Source organism: Oncorhynchus keta, chromosome 3, assembly GCF_023373465.1.
Source record: "Oncorhynchus keta strain PuntledgeMale-10-30-2019 chromosome 3, Oket_V2, whole genome shotgun sequence".
Classification (NCBI taxonomy): domain Eukaryota; kingdom Metazoa; phylum Chordata; class Actinopteri; order Salmoniformes; family Salmonidae; genus Oncorhynchus; species Oncorhynchus keta.
Genome location: NC_068423.1, coordinates 3,076,648 through 3,101,755, shown reverse-complemented (window position 1 = coordinate 3,101,755; position 25,108 = coordinate 3,076,648). Strand labels below are relative to the sequence as shown.

Below are 25,108 nucleotides of genomic sequence, written 5' to 3'. Positions count from 1 at the left end.
CTTTTTTTTTAAAGCAGTGTTAGAAAGGATTACCTACACATACTGACCAGTTCATGTTATAGACAGAAGCGTACTCCATGGCAGATCAATCCGAACTCATCTCTCGGAAGGTTACTGTCTTTTTTCAGTGGCGAAACCAACTAGGCTCATAATTTAACAACTGTATTTGTATTTATAGATGGCATACAATCATCTACATCCAAGATGGCGTAGCAGTAAGACGTGTTTGTTTTTGTCCCGTGTAAATATTCTGTTTTTTTCTGTTTTCTTCAGTATACATTTTAATATATTTAAATCCCTTTTTTTCCATTTTCCAATTAAATATACCTTCCTGCAACCCGCCTCACCCAATGTGGTACGGATCTCCTATTTTTTTTAGACCTTATAACTGGAACCTCCATCTGAAGCAAGCCATCAGAAGCTAGCCAGCTAATTAGCTACTAGCTATTTAGTCACTGTTAGCCACTGCTAGCACTTTACCTTTAGCTCAGACACCAGCCTCTTCAGCCTGGATAGCCCAGATAATACCTGCCAGTCTGCACAGCGCGATATCCGCCCTGAGCATATCGGACCACATTTTTTTCCAACTACATTGCCGGATTCCTGCTGCAAGCTCTTGACCATCACACCAGATCATCGCAGCTACCTAGCTGCTACCGAGTGGTTATTGTGGCTAACGCCCTTGACTAGAAGCAAGCACCAGTTAGCCTCGAGCTAGGCCAATCTCCCGGGCTAGCAAACTAAGTACACCAACTACAATACCTCTCTTGCCAATTGGCCAGGACCCATTGTCGACACGGAGCCCCGCCGATCCATCACGACTGGTCTGCTGGAATTCGGGCTGATGTGCTCTCAACCGGCCTCTGCGTCGTGGATGTTGGTGAAGACCCATCTGCAAGCCCAGGCACGCTAGCTTTCTGAACTCCCACTCACCCAGCATAGTAACGACTACCGAACGGCTCCCTGTTTCATCTATTGCTGCTCATTGGACCCTATGATCACTCGGCCACACAGCTGATGCCTGCTGGACTGTTCATTAACACAATACTTCATTTTGTTTATCTGTCGGCCCCAGCCTCGAACTCAAGCCCTGTGTGTAGCTAAATGACCCTCTCTGCCCATTCATCGCCATTTACCTGTTGTTGTTGTCCTAGTTGTTTACCCGTTGTTGTCTTACCCATTGTTGTCTTAGCTCTCCCAATCAACACCTGTGATTGCTTTATGCCTCCCTCTAATGTCAATATGGCTTGTATACTGTATTTCAGGGTAGCTCTCATTATTTATTTTACTGAGGAGCCCTAGTCCTGCTCAACATGCTGAACATGTCACAGGTAGCTCCATACCATACATTTCTCTGTACATTATGCCCTGAATCTATTCTACCACATGCAGAAATTTGCTCCTTTTATTCTCTGTTCCCTACGCACTAGATGACCAGTTCTTATAGCCTTTAGCCATACCCTCATCCTACTCCTCCTCTGTTCCTCTGGTGATGTAGAGGTTAACCCAGGCCCTGCGTGTCCCCGGGCGCTCTCATTTGCATGTCAAGATCAGAAGCCTCCTCCCTAAGTTTGCTTTATTCAATGCTTTAGCACACTCTGCCAAACCTGATGTCCTAACCGTGTCTGAATCCAGGTTTAAGGCCACCAAAGAAATCTGAAATTTCCTTCCCCAAATACAACATTGTTTGTCAAGATAGAACTGATAAAAGGGGGCAGAGTTGCAATCTACTGTAAAGATAGCCTGCAGAGTTCTGTCATACTATCCAGGTCTATACCCAAACAGCTTGAGCTTCAACTTTTAAAAATCCATCTCTCCAGGAATAAGTCCATCACTGTTGCTGCTTGTTATAGACCCAAATCAGCTCCCAGCTGTGCCCTTGATCCATATGTGAATTGATTGCCCTCCCATCTACAGTTGAAGTCGGAAGTTTACATATGCTTAGGTAGGAGTTATTAAAACCTGTTGTTAAACCACTCGACAAGTTTCTTGCTAACAAACTATAGTTTTGGCAAGTAGGTTAGGACATCTACATTGTGCATGACACAAGACATTTTCCCAAAAATGGTTTACAGACAGATTATTTCACTTATAATTTCACTGTATCACAATTTCAGTGGGTCAGAAGTTTACATACAGTAAACAGCTTGGAAAATTCCAGAAAATTATGTCTTGACTTCAGAAGCTTCTGATAGGCTAATTGACATCATTTGAGTCCATTGGAGGAATACCTGTGGATGTATATCAAGGCCTACCTTCAAACTCAGTGCCTCTTTGCTTGACATCATGGGAAAATGAAAAGAAATCAGCCAAGACCTCAGAAAAAGAAAACTGTAGACCTCCACAAGTCTGCTTCATACTTGGGAGCAATTTCCAAACGGCTGAAGGTACCATGTTCATCTGTGCAAACAATTGTACACAAGTATAAACACCATGGGACCAGCAGCCGTCATACCGCTCAGGAAGGAGACGAGTTCTGTCTCCTAGAGATTAATGTACTTTGGTGCGAAAAGTGTAAATCAATCCCAGAACAACAGCAAAGTACCTTGTGAAGATGCTGGAGGAAAAACAGGTACAAAAGTATCTATATCCACAGTAAAACGAGTCCTATATCGACATATCCTGAAAGGCCGCTCAGCAAGGAAGAAGTCACTGCTCCAAAACCGCCATAAAAGAGCCAGACTACAGTTTTCAACTGCACATGGGGAAGAAGATTGTACTTTTTGGAGAAATGTCCTCTGGTCTGATAATACAAAAATAAAATGGTTTGGCCATAATGACCATTGTCATGTTTGGAGGAAAAAGGGGGAGGCTTGCAAGCCGAAGAAGTCCATCCCAACTGTGAAGCACGGGGGTGGCAGCATCATGTTGTGGGGGTGCTTTGCTGCAGGAGGGTCTGGTGCACTTCACAAAATAGATGGCAGCATGAGAAAATAAAATTATGTGGAAAGATTGAAGCAACATCTCAAGACATCATTCAGGAAGTTAAAGCTTGGTCGCAAATATGTCTTCCAAATGGACATTGACCCCAAGCATACTTCCAAAGTTGAGGCAAAATGGCTTAAGGACAACAAAGTCAAGGTATTGGAGTGGCCATCACAAAGCCCTGTCCTCAAACCTATTGAAAATTTGTGGGCAGAACTGAAAAAGCGTGTGAGAGCAAGGAGGCCTATAAACCTGACTCAGTTACACCAGCTCTGTCAGGAGGAATGGTTCAAATTTCCCCCAACTTATTGTGGGAAACTTGTGGAAGGCTACAAGAAACGTTTGACCCAAGTGAAACAATTTCAAGGCAATGCTACCGAATACTAATTGAGTGCATGTAAACTACTGACCCACTGGTCGCCAAAATGGTCCGCAAATACGCCATATAAATAGTTAGAAAGAATAAGATTAAGCTCCAGTAATATGGATAACTATTGAAAGATAGCTAATATCCATTTTTTTTATTGTAATGGACACTGTGCAACCTTTGGTAGGTAGGCTGCTGGCAGGCTTCAGCTGCGGTACAAGTCAGCTCGTGCTGATGGTTCTCACACGGGAAGTGAAATGATAGGCTACAATGACTTTTCTCATGATAATGCATGCTGCAAATGACAAGCTCCTTGAATTTTCCTTCGTGGGTGCCTTTTCGTTATCTGAATAGACACTTTTGGTTTCTAGCTAACATTACACCAATCAAAGCAGTGACGTAAAACTTTATGGGTCAAAACCATTCATCTTGGGGCGACGGGGGGAGTGGGTTTGCAAAATGCTATCATACCACGCAATTAAAATGTTCAGATATATATTTTTTATACCGACTATTTCAGACTAGTTAAAAAAATAAGTGAAAATGTACCAATTATCCAATTATAGGTTACGGAAAATGTCTGGAACCTCCTATTTTAATTTGCTCCATGGCTCAGGCGGCCAAGTGGACACAAGGCTGTTTGGCTCATATCAGTCGCAAAGAGGAATAACTTTGCAGCTGTTTCTGATTAATAAACAATGCCATGCTGGTGATTGGTAACATTCAAATAAACCCCTGCCCTGAAACAAAATAATTTATACATCATATCATAGGGAAAGACACCGCATTCACACAGATTTGCACAATGGGCAGTTCGAAATTGTCACTACAAATCATACTTTGACTAAAACGATGACATATTGATGTAAATCGTTGTGCAACAGCATGGGTAAACTCAGATCATCGGCTAGAAAAATATCATTTCTACTGGTGTGGGCGTTTAATACATCTCGCCCTACCATAGAAATATTTTTAGACAGCTGAAGAAAGCACACACATTTTCTTCAGAAAATGTATCTTTTCTAGTTTAGTCATATTTATCTTACCTTAGAAGTGTTTACTTTGCAGGTTGACTTGCATCTCGAGTTGCAATGTCCCATAAATTGAATGCCCAGATCAACTTCAGGTATCTACAAAACAAGTTTTCCAGCTACATAATCCAAAAAGGAAGACTACAGCTAATATTTATTCCAAAAATTGCTGTTCGCAATTCACAAATTATTATTTTGATTCACATGATTCGATTCACCGCAATTGAACTGAATCCAAACTACTACAATGGCAAAGTGAATCGTTCATTTTGTCAAAAATAATTGTTTAAAAGAATAGATTCATATGAATAAAAAAATTATTTAAAAAAGACGGGGGTGGAAATGTGAAGCAGGTCATCCATTAAACGTAAATCAACTTTGTTAAGCCTAAATTAGTAACACACAGGGTTCTAGAACATAAAAATCAACTAGTCACATCAAATGTGCTATGTGAGACACAAATATCATGGCGCAATTCCATTTTGTTGTTTTAGATCTTCCAGAAATGGGCTCTCTGATACTTTGAAGATATGACCCATTTTATAAATTGACTTTATAGGCTATTATCCAATCAAAGCCCTCCTTTAGGATTGTGCATTCAGCAAATCACTAGCAGAGGGAGTTCCCTTTGAATCCATTTTCACATTCACTGTGTTGGTGGGGCACATAACAATGTATTATAACTTCAAAAGTAGCAGAGACCCAATTTGATGTACTTGTGGAGTTAACAATATGTCTAAAAGTTAACAAAATCAGAGGTCACTTTTGAGATATTTACATAATAAATCAGGTGTATTCTCCTTTCTAAACACTATTCATATTTTAGAACACATGGTTAAGGTTTCAGATGAAACCAACACGGGCTTCCTTCCCTCAAAGTACCATTTTATGGATTTCATTTCAGGAAGATCCAAAACATCATAAATATATTTGGGGCACTCTGTCACGGAATTGCCCAAATGTTAAAAAGGAAGTGGACAGCAGAGCCCCAGAACGTAGAGCCATTGCATCTCAATGACCGATTCACAGTTCTATGCCACTGATGCAGTTCTTCCAACAAACGGATCTACACAGTGGTGAATAATATGTCACCCCCACACTGTTGATTCAATTAAGCTGACTGTACCCGATGCCACCTCTTTAAAGCATCCTGCTATGCCTCTATCTCTCCCTCACTCCCTTCTTCCCTGCCTTATCTTACAAAAACAAAACTCCTCATGGCATAGGGCCTTAAGGCAGCCTCTGACCACAATCATGAGTGTGAAGGGACACGATGACATGAGTAATGTATCCGTCTTTCATTCAAGTCAAATAGATATGGTTATGTATGTGTAGTTTGTATGCTTGTGAGTTGAAGTAGGATACAGTCTCACAGCTTATACTACAGCCCGCATGCAGGCACACATACGCAAATGTGAGTGAGCAAAAATGACAAACACACAAAACATTTGTAGGCCTACACATCTGACCTACCCACATGGAAAAAATATTACAGTTTACTATAGAATACCACAGTACTTGCTTCAGAACTCTGTTGTAAACTGTAGAAGACTATACTACATACTGCAGTATTCCTTTATCATGTGTATTACGTACTATATAATTTTGCAGTATACTGTAGAATACTATAGTAAATACTACAGTATTATCCGGAAAAGAAACACTGTACAAAACACTACTGTGATGTCCGCAATAACACAAAAGTGTCTTAACTATAGTAATACTACTACAGTACTTCATTTGCATACACCCTGCCCATTCTCCTACCCCACTGGTTCTCAATCCTGGTCCTAGGAACCCAAAGAGCTGCACATTTTTGTTTTTGCTCTAGCACTACACACCTGATTCAAATCATCAAAGCCTCATGAGTTGATCATTTGAATCAGCTGTGTAGTGCAAGAGCAAAAATTCAAATGTGCACCCCTTTGGGTCCCCAGGACCAACATTGAGAACCACTGCCCTACCCCATATCCCCATTTTTTCTACCCATAAATGAGAAACCTGCATGCCATGAATAGACCATATATTATTTTCCCTACAGGTTATAGAAACGAGCTGAAGCTTTGAACTATACACTCAGAACCTACCTACCTACCTACCTACAGTTTATGGAAAACATGCTATTTTTGTCCACTAGGCTTCCACAAGGAGAAAGCCCCCACTTCGATGTCAAAGATAATCAAACAAAAACATTATAACTATAAATATAACAATAAATACTACTATACTATGTTTTTTTTAAACCATAGCAAACTGTAAATAATACAGTATACTACAATCATATCCGCAAAAACACTACAGTGAATATTACAGTAAAGTGAGCAAAATGTTACAGTGAATACTATAGTATTTTTACCATAGTATTCTATAGTATTTTATTTTTTACATGAAATGACCATTATCTTGCTGTATATTCTGTGCAATGTGTAACTGTGGTTTAGACCTCTCTAAACCACAGTTACACACTGCACAGCATACACAGCAAGACAAATAACAGTTTTACAAGCTTATGAAGCCTGGTGAGAGGGAGAAACCAGGGGCATCAGTTGGATATTTCAGGGTATGGCCTAGTTCAAAACCAAAAAATGTAATAGTAGTGTACAAAAAAGTAGACTGAAATCATTCCAATCCCGATTCAAATGCAGCGGCTGTTTAGCGTAACGGATGGCTTTAGGATCCTGTGGAGCATCGCTTGGAGAGAAGCTGCCAGCCTGCGCGTCTTTCTCTCAGAGAGAACAGACAGCGCGCAAATCGGTATCGGTATCAGCGTTGACAAATCATAATCGGTGGATTATTGGATCAGTACCACTGGAAAGTTTTTCTTGGAACAATCATTTCTTCCAGGCTAGATGGATGTTACAGTTAAAGTCGGAAGTTTACATACACTTAGGTTGAAGTCACTAAAACTCGTTTTTCAACCACTCCACAAATTTCTTCTACTTCTACTGACATCTACTATGTGCATGACACGAGTCATTTTTTCAACAATTCTTTACAGACAGATTATTACACTTATAATTCACTGTATCACAATTCCAGTGGGTCAGAAGTTCACATACACTAACTGACTGTGATTTAAACAGCTTGGGAAATTCCAGAAAATGAAGTCATGGCTTTAGCTTCTAATAGGCTAATTGACATAATTTAAGTCAATTGGAGGTGTACCTATGGATGTATTTCAAGGCCTACCTTCAAACTCAGTGCTTCTTTGCTTGACATCATGGGGAAATCAAAAGAAATCAGCCAAGACCCCAGAAAAAGATTTGTAGACCTCCACATTGCTTTATCTTGGCCAGGTCGCAATTGTAAATGAGAACTTGTTCTCAACTTGCCTACCTGGTTAAATAAAGGTGAAATTAATTAAATGTCTGGCTCATTCTTGGGAGAAACTTCCAAACGCTTAAAAGGTCCCACGTTCATCTGTATAAATAATAGTACGCAACTATAAACACCATGGGACCACGCAGCTGTCATACCGCTCAGGAAGGAGACGCGTTCTGTCTCCTAGAGATGAACATACTTTTGTGCGAAAAGTGCAAATCAATCCCAGAACAACAGCAAATGACCTTTTAAAAGATGCTGGAGGAAACAGGTACAAAATTATCTATATCCACAGTAAAACGAGTCCTATATCGACACAACCTGAAATGCCGCTCAGCAAGGAAGAAGCCACTGCTTCAAAACTGCCATAAAAAAGCCAGACTACGGTTTGCAACTGCACATGGGGACAAAGATTGTACTTCTTGGAGAAATGTCCTCTGGTCTGATGAAATAAAAATAGAACTGTTGGCCATAATGACCATCATTATGGTTGGAGGAAAAGGGGGAGGTTTGTAAAGCCGAAGAAGACCATCCCAACCGTGAGGCACGGGGGTGGCAGCATCATGTTTTGGGGTGCTTTGCTGCAGGCGGGACTGGTGCACTTCACAAAATATATGGCATCATAAGGTAGGAAAATTATGTGGATATATTGAAGCAACATCTAAAGACATCAGTCAGGAACTTAAAGCTTGGTCGCAAATGGGTGTGCCAAATCGACAATGACCCCAAGCATACTTCCAAAGTTGTGGCAAAATGGCTTAAGGACAACAAAGTCAATCACAATGCCCTGACCTCAATCCCATGGAACATTTGTGGGCAGAACTGAAAAAGCGTGTGCGAGCAAGAAGGCCTACAGACCTGACTCAGTTACACCAGCTCTGTCAGGAGGAATGGGCCAAAATTCACCCAACTTATTGTGGGAAGCTTGTGGAAGGCTACCCGAAACATTTGACCCAAGTTAAATAATTTAAAGGCAATGCTACCAAATACTAATTGAGTGTATGTACACTTCTGACCCACTGGGAATGTGATGAAATTAATCTCTACTCTCTCTACTATTATTCTGACATTTCACATTCTTAAAATTGTATTTTATTTATTTAACCTTTATTTAACGAGATTAAAATCTCTTTTTCAAGAGCGCCCTAGCCAAGATAGGCAGCACAAGTCATTACAAAAAAAGTACAGACAACATGAAAAACTACAAGTAATCTAGTAAAAAGCATTGAATTCACAAGAGTATAAAACAGCAAATTAAAAACATTGACAGGTCGGGGAATCAGCCTCAAAATTCTACATCAGTGATTTAAAAACACCAATCGGGACAAGTTCTTCCAGTTTAAAAGTATTTTGTAAGGTGTTCCAAGACGATGGCGCAGAGTACATAAAAGCCCTTTTACCAAATTCAGTTCGGACATTTGGAATAGTTAGCAGGATAAAGTCCAGCGAACAAAGAGAGTACCCACCACATTTCTGAACAATAAAAATGCACAAATAAAAAAGGTAGTAAACCCAAAATGGCTTTGTAAATAAAAGTATACCAGTAACTGAGCCTACAAGTGACTAGAGAAGGCCAGCCAACCCTGGTATACAAAGTGCAGTGGTGCATAAGGGTTTTGCAGTTTAAAATAAATCTCAATGTGCCATGGTAAAGAGTGTCAATTGATCTCAACGCGGAAGCATTCATATATAAAATATCCCCATAGTCTAGTAAAGGCATAAATGTAGCTGATACTATCCTCCTTCTGGCTTCAAAAGAAAAACACGCCTTATTCCTAAAATAAAATCCCAATTTCAGCTTCAATTCTTTTATAAGTTGTTGAATATGCAATTTAAAAGAGAGGCCGTCATCAATTAAAATTCCAATATATTTATATGAGGTTACAACCTCAATCTCCTTGCCCTGCCAGATAGTAATAGGTGAAAGCTTCAGAGGTCTATTTCTTGCATTAGAAAACACCATTAGTTTAGTTTTGTCAGTATTGAGGATAAGCTTCAATTGACACAAGGTATGTTGAACAGTATAAAAAGCTGTTTGCATGTTCTGGAAAGCTTTTGTAAGAGACGAGGCACAACAGTAAATAACAGTATCATCAGCATAAAAATGAAGTTGTGCATTTTGGACATTTTTGTCTAAATAATTTATATAAATAGTGAATAAGAGAGGACCAAGTACAGAGCCTTGGGGCACAATATTCAAGACAGACAATTTAACAGACATAAGCTCATCAAATTGAGTGCACTGAGTTCTATCAGACAGATAGTTAGCAAACCATGCAACTGCATGCTCTGAAAGACCTACACAAGACAATCTCTGCCTTAGTATAGCATGATCAACTGTATCAAAAGCCTTAGAGAGAAACAGTGCTTTTTTGTCAATGGCTTCAGGGATATCATTGAAAACCTTAATGGCTGCTGTAATTGTGCTATGCTTCTTCCTGAAGCCATTGACAAATAAAGTGGTGATCCTAACTGACCTAAGATAGGGAATTTTTGCTAGGATTAAATGTCAGGAATTGTGAAAAACTGAGTTCAAATGTATTTGGCTAAAGTGTATGTAAACTTCTGACTTCAACTGTATATTGTACAATTTGTGTCCCCTTTTCGTAGTCCTAGATTAGATGGTTGCATTCAAGGCAAGGTACATTTTACTGATCTATTCAACAGTGTCTGCAGAGTAGGCTACTAGTTTGTAGCGATGGGAAACCAAGGCTTTCTGAAGGCATTACTCTGAGATTAATTATCTGTTCACAATGCACATTAATGACTGCTGTCCGGCAATGAATAGCAACATGTGGTAATTAAATAGACACGTTTTTTTCTCTACTGTTTCTATCAAGACACCATGGCTCCTGGAATACCAGGTCCGGGGTCTCAGTGGCGCAGTGGTTAAGGGTGCTGTACTGCAGCCCCAGCTGTGCCACCAGAGACTCTGGGTTCGCACCCAGGTTCTGTCGTAACCGGCAGCGACCGGGAGGTCCGTGGGGCGATGCACAATTGGACTAGCCTCGTCCAGGTTAGGGAGGGTATATCCTTGTCTCATCTCGCACCAGCGAGTCCTGTGGCGGGCCGGGCGCAGTGCGAGCTAACCAAGGTTGCCAGGTGCACGGTGTTTCCTCCGACACATTGGTGTGGCTGGCTTCCGGGTTGGATGCGCGCTGTGTTAAGAAGCAGTGCGGCTTGGTTGGGTTGTGTATCGGAGGACGCATGACTTTCCACCTTCGTCTCTCCCGAGCCCGTACGGGAGTTGCAGAGATGAGACAAGATAGTAACTACTAAACAATTGGATACCACAAAAAAGGGGTAAAATTCAAAAAAAAGTTTGCATGCTTTTTTGCCTTCAAATTAGAAACTCAAACTAAATCTATGACATTAGTTAGGATACTTAAAACAGAATAAAACAAATTATTTGAACAACATTGCAGAAAGTGTGGTTTTTACATAAAACCATTTTCTAAATGTTATTATGTTCTGTGTGTTAAAGTTCTATGTGTTTGGCCTGGTATGGTTCCCAATCAGAGGCAGCTGTCAATCGTTGTCTCTGATTGTAAACCATACTTAGGTAGCCTGTTCCCACCTGGCGTTTGTGGGTAGTTGTTTTCTGTCTCTGTCCCAGACAGGACTGTTTCGTTTGTTTCTTTTTGTTCTAGTGTTCAGTGGAATTTAAAGATCATGAACACGTACAACGCTGCACCTTGGTCCTCTCCTTCTTCCACCAACGACAACCGTTACAGTATTAAAAAAGAATGCAGGTGTGGATTCTACCAATGAGTAAAAGGGAGATTCTTCATGAAACTATAACAAATATGTATTTTTGTATTTTTTGTAATGTATTTTCTTCACACAATTGAATCCATAGAAGGGTCCTTTGAAGGAAGGATTGTTGACATTTAATTGACATTTGTATCTTAAAGCATAATTGAGAAATAATTCATTGAAGTTGGAATATTTCTGACATTTTGTCCTCCATAATGATTATTCTGTATGTGCTACAAAGCAAAAGTTTGTGTCATATGAAGCTTTACCACCTGTTATGTAATGAGTAGTATTTTGATTTCAATAACACATTTCTGAAATAAATGTATGAAAAATATAAAACCTGAATATAGAAAATATAAACATGTAGATTTGGTAGATTTTCCATATAAAGAAACAGCAGGGAGCAGGTCTCGAACCCTCAACCTTCTTGCCCGAGGTCCGGCGCGCTATCGACTGTGCCGCAAAAGCATGCTCGCGTGGCAGAGTCGATTTCTGCTCTTATAAACCCAGGGTCGTTACATATTGTTGAAAATAATCTACTCTACAGGCATATCAAAGTTTCAGAGTGGGATCTTCGTTACTTTTAGAATTATAATCCAATTTGTAAGCATAACCAACAGAGTGAATGTTAAAATGGATTACAAATGGTTGACCTCTGCTTGTGATTTGCCGGATGTGCAATGATACAAGTAAAAGGGGGGCTGTGATTGGTTAGATTGCCTACAATGCCGATTTTGTCTGTAGGGGGGAGATGTTGAGCCATTTTTCATATTCAGCATCAGTACGTCATGGGACATATAGTATTCTTTCTAGGTTTGGGCGGTATCCAGATTTTCATATTGTCATACCGTCCTTCCCTCATCCTGGGATGTACGGTATTACCTGCATAGCACACAAAGGGGTGCTAAAATGCACCAGAATGCTAACAAAATTAGCACAAAATAATAGCAAAACCACATAGACCGTGCCAGCTAAATGCTAACGAACGAAAACAAAAATAAACTAATTGCAAAGACAGGCAAACCCTGCTCCTAAAGTTATACAAGCATAGCTAGCAGCTACTGAATGTCATGTTCAGTGAGTGTGGATATTTACAAGCCAAAGTGAATGAGAGAAACTGTGCAAATGATCAAAGTTTTGATGAGCAGCATGTGTACACGAAGCAGCGGGGAGAAGAACGGATGAGAAAAAAAAATTCTAGGAAGCACAGGGAAAAAAATGGCAACTGTACAGATAACTCATCCAGAGCTTCTGACTTCTGACAAAATTACATTCTAAGATATCTGACGGCAAATATTTGCTTGTGAATTACATACAAGTGTAACTTCATCACCTCATGTGCTGCACAACAGATAGATATAGAACATTTACAAACAAACACATTTGTATGAGGCTCAACTGTTCTAGTGAACTACGGTAAGCTTCATAATGTACAATAATGTGACAGTTGAAATGAAGAACGCAATCTGCTTTATCTCCTAACGTATTGTGCAAGTTGACTGCAGGTTTTAACTTAAAAAGTAGCTACAAATATAAGAATTTATTGAAAAACTCCAAATAAATAGTTTTGACGGTATTGAAAAACCATCCAGTGGCTTTTTCCAAATACCCAGGCCCAAGCCTAATTATTTCTAACAAAATATGGAGTAAATTGAGCATTGGGACAGGGTAAGCATATGAACACATTTCTAACACTTTCTTTTTTTTAAAACCTTCATTTAACTAGGAAAGTCGGTTAAGAACAAATTCTTATTTTACAATGACGGCCTACCCCGGCCAAACCCTCCCTTAACACGGACAATGCTGGGCCGATTGTGCGCTGCACAACCTCATATCCCAGTTTAACCTCCTATGCCAAGCATAATGCCTTGCATTACACCTGGGAAGTAAACACTTCAATTGTGGCAGAGGAAAAGCATTTTTCATAATTTGAAATTGACTAAATCACATGAATGCAAGGTGTCTTCAAAATACTATGCATATTGGAGGGGAATTCTGACCCCCGAGTTAAGTGCACATAAATGGAACATAATTCTCTTTTTATGCGTATTCTGTCATTGAACTTAGTGATGAGAGTAGCATGCTATTCACCCGCTATTTGTTTGGGAGGGAGATCAAAGAATTGTTGGTGTGGCAGAGGTGTGTCTACACATTATGTACTCTGACCATGTCTTAATTCCCTCAGAATGACACCACCACGATGAAACAATGAATAAAGTCGAGCAACCTGTCGGTTCCAAGTTTTTTCCAATAAAAATTCTCCATGCACTGTAATTTACAAATTGATAAGAGCTATTGATAAAAGCTAGGTAAATGAGTAAGCCATTTGGATAAGAGGTTTGTAAACATAAATGACAATTGTTTTTTATCTATTTTATCTCATGATCGCTGGAGACAAATGTGAAACTAGTCATATGGCAGTAAACTGAAGCATATCACCTTTTCCAAAGTGAAGTTTATGAAATGCTGACCTTGTAACTGGCAGGGATGACATTTGTAGACCCAAGCTATAGAATTCTATAGCCATGTGCAAATGAAAATATATCGCCAAACCTACCGAGTTGATTTATAGTTTCGAGAATGTTTTAAACCTGGAGCCTGGCGCACGGTTCACAATGACTGGTTCCATGATTAGTGAGTATTATTAGGGTACATTTAAAGGAAATCTTTTCAACCCCTACTGTACACTTTTCTCACTTTCCAATATTTCATAGCTTGAACAATTGAATATGGCTATTTTCAGGATGAATCAAACCACTGTATGCTTTATTTTGTGCGTAAAGGCTTTCCAAACTATTTTAAAAAAAGTTTAAGTCATAAATACTTTCCTAACCCTAAAGAATATACAAGATCATAGTTTGTTTATCTATTGGTGTTGAAAAGGAGAAACATTTAATGTGACAAATTGACTACAAAGTGTAAATAGGATCATTTTGGTCATAAAGTCCATCTTGTCCAAAAAGGAGATTTGCGAGATTATTAGAAAAAACAGAATGTCACTGAATGAAAGGTCCCTTAACAGTTTTCCTTGGGTTGGGTCATATAGTGACCCTGTTGGAGTCATGTCCAACCTGGTCATCAGGAGAGATCAGCCAATAAAGTGAACTAAATAAATAAGGACTCATACACCACTGTAGCCCGTCTGGTGTTCAACCTTCCCAAGTTCTCTCACGTCACCCCGCTCCTCCGCTCTCTCCACTGGCTTCCAGTTGAAGCTCGCATCCGCTACAAGACCATGGTGCTTGCCTACGGAGCTGTGAGGGGAACGGCACCTCAGTACCTCCAGGCTCTGATCAGGCCCAAACAAGGGCACTGCGTTCATCCACCTCTGGCCTGCTCGCCTCCCTACCACTGAGGAAGTACAGTTCCCGCTCAGCCCAGTCAAAACTGTTCGCTGCTCTGGCTCCCCAATGGTGGAACACACTCCCTCACGACGCCAGGACAGCGGAGTCAATCACCACCTTCCGGAGACACCTGAAACCCCACCTCTTTAAGGAATACCTAGGATAGGATAAAGTAATCCTTCTCACCCCCCCCCCCCCTTAAAAGATTTAGATGCACTATTGTAAAGTGGCTGTTCCACTGGATGTCATAAGGTGAATGCACCAATTTGTAAGTCGCTCTGGATAAGAGCGTCTGCTAAATGACTTAAATGTAATGTAAATGTAGTCGGCTGCTACAGACCGCCCTCGGCTTCGGGAGATGCACCAAGCTCTCTTTCTGATGTCCTGCACAAGTTAAATGACTCTGAATTCGTTATTTTAGGAGATTTGATCTGGGACATGCTTACATCTGTATCGGACTCTTTTAAAAACTGTATGACTCTCTGAATCTCACTCAATTAATTAATGCCGACAAGACCGAATCCCAGAGCACAGAAACAAATCAACTCTATTGGACATTATTCTAATGAATACCCCTCACAAATACACATCGACTGGGATATTCTGTAATGATGTCAGTGATCACTGTGCAATTGCTTGTGTTAGAAATACAAAAATGAACAAAACCCCGTTATATTTTTTTTAATACATTTTAGACAGTTTGATGAGCAAGCATTCTTACATGATCTGTACCATAATATTGACAGAGTAAGTCTGATTCCCGATGTTGACACTGCCTGGGACTATTTTTATATGAAATTTGTGTCCACTTGTGATAAGCTTGCCCCTGTGAAGAAATGTAGAATCGGTGGAAGGGACAATCCCTGGTTTTCAGATAACTTGGCAGAATTAATTAGAAAGATAAATATATATTGGGCTCAAGCTAGACATACAAATGCTCCTGTTGACTGGGCATCCTTCAGAGTGCTAAGAAACAAATGCACAGGTTTGATCAGGAAGTCCAAATCAGATTACTATTTAAAAGCAGTCACAGAGAACCTAAACAACCCTACCAAGTTCCGGAAGCTAATCAAATCAGTATCAGGTTCTAATGTATTATCTGGCCTTCCTGACCATTTAATGATGGACGAATGGACGGATGAAGTGAAAGATAAAGCCAATACTGTAGAGGTTTTTAATAAGCACTTCATATATGCTGGTTCAGTTTTTAATAATGGTGGGGACCAGGCCTCTTAATGTAAGCTCTGTTACAGTCAACTATGATATAGGCCCTCATGTGAACCATTTTAACTTTGAGCTTGTTTCTTAAACGGATGTCTATAAAGCACTAAAGGCAATAGACACTGAAACGTCTGCAGGTCCAGACAACCTGGACCCCTACCTCTTAAAGATAGCAGCTGGTATTATTACTGAACCTGTGGCTCACATTTTCAACTTGAGGCTCTTGACCAATTCCATACCCAGCATTTGGAAATCAGCTTATGTCCTCCCACTGCTAAAGGGAGGAGATCCCTCAGATGCAAATAACTATCGCCAAACTCCCTATCCTGGCCAAAGTCTATTAATCCCTAGTGAACTCAAAACATATTAATTGAAAAGAACATACTGAGCGGGATTCAGTCTGGCTTTAGATCGGGGAACAGCACCACAACTGCACCTATGGCAGTGGAAAATGACATTATTAATGCACTTGATAAAAAGCAACATTGTGCTCACTGTTTGTGGCTTTATCAAAGGCCTTTGATTCAGTTGACCATGAATTGTTGCTAGCTAGACTCAGAAACATTGGTCTCAGTGAAGGGGCAGTAAATTGGTTCAGGAATAATCTTTGACAGAACACAATGTGTATATACTGACAATCACAAGACTAGCTTTCTTGAGATTAATATAGGTGTGCCCCAGGGTTCCATTTTAGCTCCAGTGTTGTTCTAAATTTTTATTAATGATTTGGGAAATGGGATGCAACCTGCAAATGTACATCTATATGATGATACTGTCATATATTAATGTGCTCCTTCTCTGGTTCAGGCTGTTGAAGAGCTCCAGACTGCTTTTCAGTCACTGCAAGCCTCCCTTTATGGTCTCAAAGTGGTCCTGAATGTACAAAAAACTAAATTCATAACCTTTACCACAGCTAGAACTCTGCCAGAGAAGGTTAGCATTGTCACATCTGGTGGCTTATCCATTGAAAAAAAGTGTCATCCTACAAATACCAGGTATTTGGTTGGATGACAAGTTGTCCTTTAAAGTTCATGTGGATAATCTTGTGACAAAGCTTAAATTGAAATTGGGTTTTTATTTTCGTAATAAATCAATTACAGAGAGAAAAGTGGCCTGCACAAGCCTCTTTCTAGCTATAAGTGGGAACTTATAGCTAGAAAGAAGCTTGTTCAGGCCACTTTTCTCTCTGTAATTGATTATGGTGACGTGTTGTAAATGCATGCAGCATCCTCTGTCTTACAGAGACTGGACTCTGTTTATCATGCATCCTTGCGCTTTATTACAAGTGCCAAGTCACTCACCCACCATTGCACCTTGTACCAAATGGTAGGTTGGACCTCACTTTATATGCACAGAAATATACATTTGTATGTGTTCATCTACAAAGCCCTTTTGGGTAAACTCCCTCTTTACCTTTGTAGTCTGGTCTCCTTCAAAACCAGCAGTTACCATACCCAGTCTGCTAGGTGGTTGCTACTTAAAGTCCCAAGGACATTCACAGTATTAGGCAAGACTGCCTTCTCTTCTCGTGCACCAGAGGCATGGAAAAGTCTACAATCCATGCTTCATCTAGATATGTTAGTGCCACTGAATTAATATCAAATATTGATGGGAGACTCTGTTACGGAGGAGTGTAAATTATTTTTTTAGGCTGGATCATGTTGTATGTTTTAATTATGTAATGTATTGATTGTTGCTGCTGCCTTGGCCAGTTTTCCCTTGAAAAATAGACTCTGGGTCTCAATGGGCATTTCCTGGTTAAATAAAGGCAGGCAGGCAGGCAGGCAGGCAGGCAGGCAGGCAGGCAGAAAGAAAGAAAGAAAGAAAGAAAGAAAGAAAGAAAGAAAGAAAGAAAGAAAGAAAGAAAGAAAGAAAGAAAGAAAGAAAGAAAGAAAGAAAAGAAAAGGAAAGAAAAAAGGAAAATTGACTACTCCAAAATGGAGATTGCCTCAATGGCGCCAAAAAATTCAAACCAACTATAACAATTCATATACAAATATGTAAAGCATTTAATGAGACAACTAAAATATGTGCAACATGAAGATATTGTCCCATTTATATTGTGTAATTTATTGACTGTCCCTAACTAACCCCAGAGATTGGATAGCCTATGTCAAACCAACGTTTCCACTGGTCGCACACCAGCCTAGGCGACACAAGTCCTGGTTAGACTGTTTGAAGTTATCGAGAAGTTTGAGCGACTGCAACTGTGTACTGTTTTGGCAGAGTGAATGTACAAACGCTTGCCACGTGCAAACACACACACACGAGGAATCACCCAAAAGCATGTTTCAATGTGTGAAACCCACAGGGCAACACAGCACACACACAACCCCCAAAGAAACTCAGCGCCCTACCGCTGCTGAGCAGGAAGAGAGCCTTCTTTTCATCATTTTTATTGTCCTGTTCGGCTTCCTGAATTACCCACGCACCCCTTTCCCAGTGAGAACTTATAGCCAGCCTCCTCTACATACCAACACCAGGCAAACCCACTGAACCTTAAACCCAAAAAGGCAGGTTACAGGTTCAAAGCCCATCCAGTGTTCAAATATTCAGGGTAATTGCAGATGTTCGACATTGCAGCTGACTTTACAGGCGGGTCGAGACTGACCACCTTTTATCATAAATAACTACTCAATATTATTTGTAGGTCAGTCAATCAGTCACAATTTACCCATGATACATCACGATTTTGATGCTCTTGAACACAGCCAATAACTTTGAGGTTTAGATGACGTACCTGGTGACATAGATGCCCTAAAAGAGGGTTTTCTCGATCCACCAGAAGGTGCACATCTTTGTTCTACCCGAACACTAAAATGCCAGATTCCATTAATCAATTAACTGCCAAGCCCTTGATTAGTTGAATGAGTTGTTTGTTGAATGAGCCTTTTTCACTAATTGGTCTTTTGACCAATCAGATCAGCTCTGAAAAAGATCTGACGTGAAAAGATTGGAAGTGATTGGTGGAAATAAAATATCAGAATTGGGCTGCCTGTCTAAACGCAGCCTTTGACATGTAGGTTGTGTGCATGGATATAAATCCTGCTTACATTGGCTTACATCACATAGCATAGATGTTCAGTTTTCTCAAGAGGAAGACAAATAATGAAGTGAAAGAGAACTGCGTCAAAACTCTCACAACTACATTGTTCTGAGGCCAATGCCTCCCACACAGTGAGGTATGTGAATAATACACAAGGGGTTTTCACAGCATCTAGGACCTCGAGATGTGTACCACTTTTGTTTTACCTGTTGCCTAGGTCTGAGGCACTAAATGAACCATATGATGAAAAGAGTTTCAAATCAACATTTCCCACTGGGCTAAATTTAACGATAATGATGACAGCCATATATGAAGCACCATTCTACTTTGGTTGGGGTCCTGAAGTAAAACGAATCCTATGTAAGATAACTTATAAGCCATGTGTGTTTTCTTGATCTGTGTCTGTAATGCAATTAATTACATGCAGTCATAATAGTCAAGGTGGTAATGTATTCCCTAAACACCCACGTCTCAGGGTCTATCAGTGAGTAATAATAAAGCATTAACTGCTGCACACATTCTCAGAGAGAAAAGTAACCGCAGGAATCTGCGGAATCTTGGGAGAACAATTGCTGCTACTGGAATTCATCTCCAGTGACTGCTGTGGATGAACTTGTGTTTATTTACGAGAGAGAAACCATTAATGGAGGGTTGGGAATGGAGGGATGAAACATATACATTGTTCCTCCCAGAGGAAGCAGAGAGAACAGATATTTACTTGTCAAAACAGTTTACTATAGAATACTCCAGTACTTACTGTAGAAGTATGTAGTAAACTGTGGAATACTATACTACACACTGTAGTATCCCTCGATCAAATGTAGTACTTGCTATATAATTCTATAGTATACTGTAGAATACTATAGTAGAATACTAGTAAATATTATCTGCAAATGTCTGCAAAAACGCTAGTATGCAAAAACACTCATTTTTTTACTGTAGTAATAAATACTGTATAAATACTACAGTATTTAATTTACATATACTGTACCCTGCCTATTCCCCTCCCCCATATCCAATGTGTGCCACCCATAAGTGAGAAGCCTACATATCATGTATAGACCATTTTGTTTCCCCAACAGGTTATAGAAAATAGCAGAAGTGATGAATTATCGGTTCAGAGCCTAGACCCATCTACCTGTTATTGACAATTTGCTCTTTTAGCATTTCTCCAGTAGATTTTGTCATGGAGAAAGTCTCCACTTCTATGTCAAAGATAATAAAACAAAAACACTATAGTAAGTACTACAGTGATGTCTGCAAAAAACATTACAGTATGCTACTACAGTCTGCAAAAACACTACAGTAAATACTACAATATACTACTACAATCTGCAAAAACACTACAGTAAATACTACAGTATACTACAATTACTATAGTATATACTACTACAGTTTGTTTACTACAGTATTTATACTATAGTTAACTGTAAATACTACAGTACACTAAAATAAACAATAGCGTTCACTGTAGTGTTTTTGCAGACTTTAGATGGGATACTACAGAAAAATCCGCAAAAACACTACTGTGAATACTATAGTATTTTTTCATGAGGGTTAACACTGTCGGACCAAGGGAATCTCATTCTAATCTGATTGCGTTCCTGCCCTTACAAAACAAGATTGCAGTTTTGAAACTGCACTCCACTGTGGTATTTTGGACCCAGTAATTGCAGAATAACTGCAGTTGAACTGCAGTTAAACTGCACTCTAACTGTCGTTACACTGCAAAAGGACTGCACAATCCAAGATATTGAGTAAGGTCCAGAAGGCTACAGGACCAGGCGCTTAGAAAAACAACACAGACTCACTCATACGTTGTTTCCTCAATTCACTTTGGAAGTTTAGATACATTATGCCCATACCTTTGTGCTTTTCCATTCTCAACGCACGACCAAGCCTCTCGGTTGTCACGGTTTCGTCTCGGAGAAGACAATCCCAGGCTGTAGTAGCCGGTCAGTGAATGTCAACACTAGCTCGTGAAGGGACGCTTGATAGATAGATACCGGAGCTCCGATGCAGTTTTCAAAGAACTACTGATCCGATATAATGTACTGATGCTTGTTTCAGAGTAAGATTACCACGTGATCAATGATGTCCGATGCTTCTTTTGATCACATGCTTTTTTTGAAACGTGTGCTGCAAAATGCGAGTTCCCACTGATTTCGACATGGGTTCGGTTCTTTCGATTCTGAGTTGCTTTCAAACATCGACCTCTACTGGTATTAGCTGATATTGGTATTGACTTTCGTGCCATTGTTCAGTAGGCTGTTTCTTGTATAGGGCTCCTGATGGGTTGCCTACAGGATCTGATGTCCGAGGACTAGGCTATAGGCACCACTGAATAAGGGATAGGTGAGCTACTAAATGAGAATAGCATTACCAAACATTCTCAAAAAACACTGCTGTGAACTATTTTGCAGACCTCCCTTCTGCCTATTTTTGTTTCCTCATTGAAGGCAACTTTGCCCCATGCAGTTTCTATGTAGTCAAAATATTGAAACGACAATGGGTTTATAATCGCGGAAATCGACTCTGCTGCACGAGCATGCTTTTGTGACACAGTGGATAGCGCGCCGGACCTCGGGCTCGAAGATCGAGGGTTCGATATCTGCTCCCTGCTGTTTCATTACAATATGTTAATGTTGACAAGCTTTCGATGCCGATTTGCTGTGCTCCATCACTTTTTCAATTTGAGAATAAACGGAGCTAGTAAAACAATTTCTGGAAAATGTATTCAGATACATTCGAAATTAATTTTATTTAATTACCACGAAAATACCATAAAAAAACGATCGGCGCTCCAATCGCTTAAATCATACTCATTATCTTTACAAATTAGTATTATTTCCAATTACAAATAGAATAGAAATAGAATTATCACTTCTAACAATGGTGCTCGTTTAGTAACGTTATATCAAAGCTGAATCAATGATTCACATAATAATTCATTTGCATTTTACATAACATAACCGAATATAATACCATAGCGTAGTAGGCATATAACATACTATTACACCCTACATTTCTAATGAGTAGGTATGTAACATTACTATTACACCAAAAATGTCTAATTTCTAATGAGATTTTAAGATGGTTCGCTGAAGCTGAATATACAAATGATTTTCTCATGCACCAAAACTCCAGGCAGGATATGCTTTGATTGAAACAAAATACAATAAAGTATAATAGTTTGTTAACACCATGTACTCTAATTCACTCATAAAACAGTAATTCAAGAAGATCTAAATGCATATTCCCATTAAACTGATTGAGGTCAAGCAAATGATTGGCATGGAGATGCAGTTTTGACATTTCTTCAGTAAAACCTGAAGAATGATCATTCATGATTGACAATGATGATGGCTATTTTGAAATTAGATAGCATTATGCCTAACTTGGTGTTTGAGGGTTTTATTTTTTTTAAATGTTCTTTAGACAATATGTGTGGGCATAGGCAGACGTTGCAATTGGAGAATGCGTTTTATGCATATTCAACTGGCTACATCTGTTGGTACAAACTTTGATTGAGGAAATTAAGAGGCGTTTGAAAAAAACTTTTTCAGAGTTGAATGATAGCTCAGCAGGAACTCTGAGACATATAGACAAGGGGTTGAGTCCCAACCAAGTCATGGGCCTACTAATAAGACGTTTTTTTCTTTGTAACCACACTAGCTGCACATTGATGTTCAAATAATTTGTTTTATTTAGTATTTTACATGAAAGCTTTTGTCCTATGTATAAGTAATGCCGTAGATTCATATTGTTTTGTAAAATAGTAAACTTGGGAGGCAAAAAAGGGATGCAGAATGTAAAATCCAGTATGAGTATTAGATTTCAAAGCCTTCAACTAACCGTGAATCCAAAAAAATAGGAACGCAAAGCTTTATCGTTGTTTTTTCTTAAAATACATTTTTGGTGATCAACAAGGAATGGCTTTGAGATTCGTGACCACTAGTCTAGCTAGTTCTGGTCGGTCAGTTGCTGATAAGCAAACGACAGGTCCAGCTTACTGAAAACCTTCCCACCGACTAGAGTGGCAAACAGATTTTAAGCATTCAGCAGTGTATATTCCTCTGGTAGTATGTAGCGATTGACTGTGACCCCTCCACTTTCGTGACTATCTCATTCTTCTGTAGGGGCTCCAGTTCTTTCTCTACTGGAAGAGCATGTGGTTTGTGAAAGATGGGCTCGGTTCCTTCTTGCACTCTGACTTTTGACGTGAAGTCTCGTATCTCGCAATAGCCATCTTTGAAAAGTTATTTGTGTTTCTCCAGCATGTTTGTAAGCGAAGCCTGACTCACTGGTTTGTAATTTCTCAGACTAATGTTTCCGCAGTTCAGCTTGATTTTCTTCTCTTCTTTGACAATGATAAGTGGTAGTGTCCACTCCTTCCCCTTATACCGGACTGCAGTGGAGGCTGCTGAGGGGAGGACGGCTGTAACGTCTTTCCTCCGTCGAAAGAGAGGAGGACCAAAATGCAGCGTAATTCGTGTTCAACATGTTTAGTGAAAGACGATAACGTGAACACTGCACAAATACAAAATAACAAACGTGGCAAAACCCGAAACAGTCCTATCTGGTGCAGAGAACACAAAGACAGGAAACAACCACCCACAAACCCCAACACAAAACAACCTACCTAAATATGGTTCCCAATCAGACAATGACTAACACCTGCCTCTGATTGAGAACCATATCAGGCCATACATAGAAACGGACAAACTAGACACACAGCACACGTCCTGACCAACACTAAAACAAGGAAAACACAAAAGAACTATGGTCAGAACGTGACAGTACCCCCCAGGTGCGGACTCTGACCGCACAACCTAAACCTATAGGGGAGGGTCTGGGTGGGCATCTGACCGTGGTGGCGGCCCTGGCACTGGACGTGGATCCCACTCCACCATTGTCTTTATCCACCTCCTTAGCGTCCACCTCCTTAGCGTCCTTTGGGCCGACCTTGGCCTAGGAACCTTAACAAAGGGCCCCACTGGACTGAGGAGCGCCTCTGGACTGAGGGGTGCCTCATGACTGAGGAAACTCCTCCGGACTGAGGTACAGCTCCGGACTGAAGGGCAGCTCATGACTGAGAGGTAGCTCATGACTGAGGAGGTAGCTCATGACTGAGAGGTAGCTCATGACTGAGAGGTAGCGCATGACTGAGAGGTAGCTCATGACCGAGGGGTAGCTCAGGACTGAGGGGTAGATCAGGACTGAGGGGTAGCTCAGGACTGAGAGGTAGCTCAGGCTGGTTGATGGCTCTGGCAGTTTCTGGCTGACTGTCGGCTCTGGCAGCTCCTGGCTGAATGGCGGCTCTGGTAGATCCTGGCTGAATGGCGGCTCTGGAAGATCCTGGCTGACTGGCGGATCCTGGCTGACTGGCGGCTCTGGTGGATCCTGGCTGACTGGCGGATCCTGGCTGACTGGCGAATCCTGGCTGACTGGTGGCTCTGGCGCATCCTGGCTGACTGGCGGATCCTGGCTGACTGGCGGCTCTGGCAGCTCCTTGCAGACTGGCGGCTCTGGCGGATCCTGTCTGAATGGCAGCTCTGGTGGACCCTGGGTGAATGGCGGATCCTGGCGGATCCTGGCTGAATGGCGGATCCTGGCTGACTGACAGCTCTGGCCGCTCCTGGCTGACTGACTGCTCTGGCAGATCCTGGCTGAATGGCGGCTCTAGCAGATCCTGGCTGAATGGCGGCTCTGGCAGATCCTGGCTGAATGGCGGCTCTGGCAGATCCTGGCTGAATGGCGGCTCTGGCAGATCCTGGCTGACTGGTGGCTCTGGCGAATCCTGGCTGACTGGCGGCTCTGACGGCTCCTTGCAGACTGGCGGCTCTGGCGGCTCCTTGCAGACTGGCGGCTCCTGGCAGGCTCGGCTCTGGCGGCTCCCTGCAGACTGCCGGCTCTGGCGGCTCAGGACAGACGGGAGACTCTAGCAGCTCTGGACAGGCGGGAGACTCCAGCAGCTCTGGACAGGCGGGAGACTCTAGCAGCTCTGGACAGGCGGGAGTCTCTGGCAACTCTGGACAGGCGGGAGACTCTAGCAGCTCTTGACAGACGGGAGACTCTGGCAGCGCTGGAGAGG

General features: G+C 40.9%; 1 protein-coding gene across 3 annotated transcripts in view; it reads right to left on the bottom strand.

Annotated features, from left to right (window-relative positions):
- The window catches only part of afap1l2 (actin filament associated protein 1-like 2), a 124,993-nt gene extending 103,718 nt beyond the window's left edge, over positions 1-21,275 (bottom strand). Inside the window, exon 1 of one of the 3 annotated variants that reach the window (XM_035744951.2) lies at positions 20,880-21,275. In XM_035744951.2, coding sequence (XP_035600844.1) covers positions 20,880-20,895 — 16 coding nt within the window. In that variant the 5' untranslated portion in view covers positions 20,896-21,275. Of the gene's footprint in view, positions 1-18,708; positions 18,811-20,879 lie in introns of those variants that run through there. The other 2 variants (XM_035744940.2, XM_035744960.2) reach the window with 2 other exon arrangements.
- Between the last annotated feature and the right edge of the window lie 3,833 nt (positions 21,276-25,108).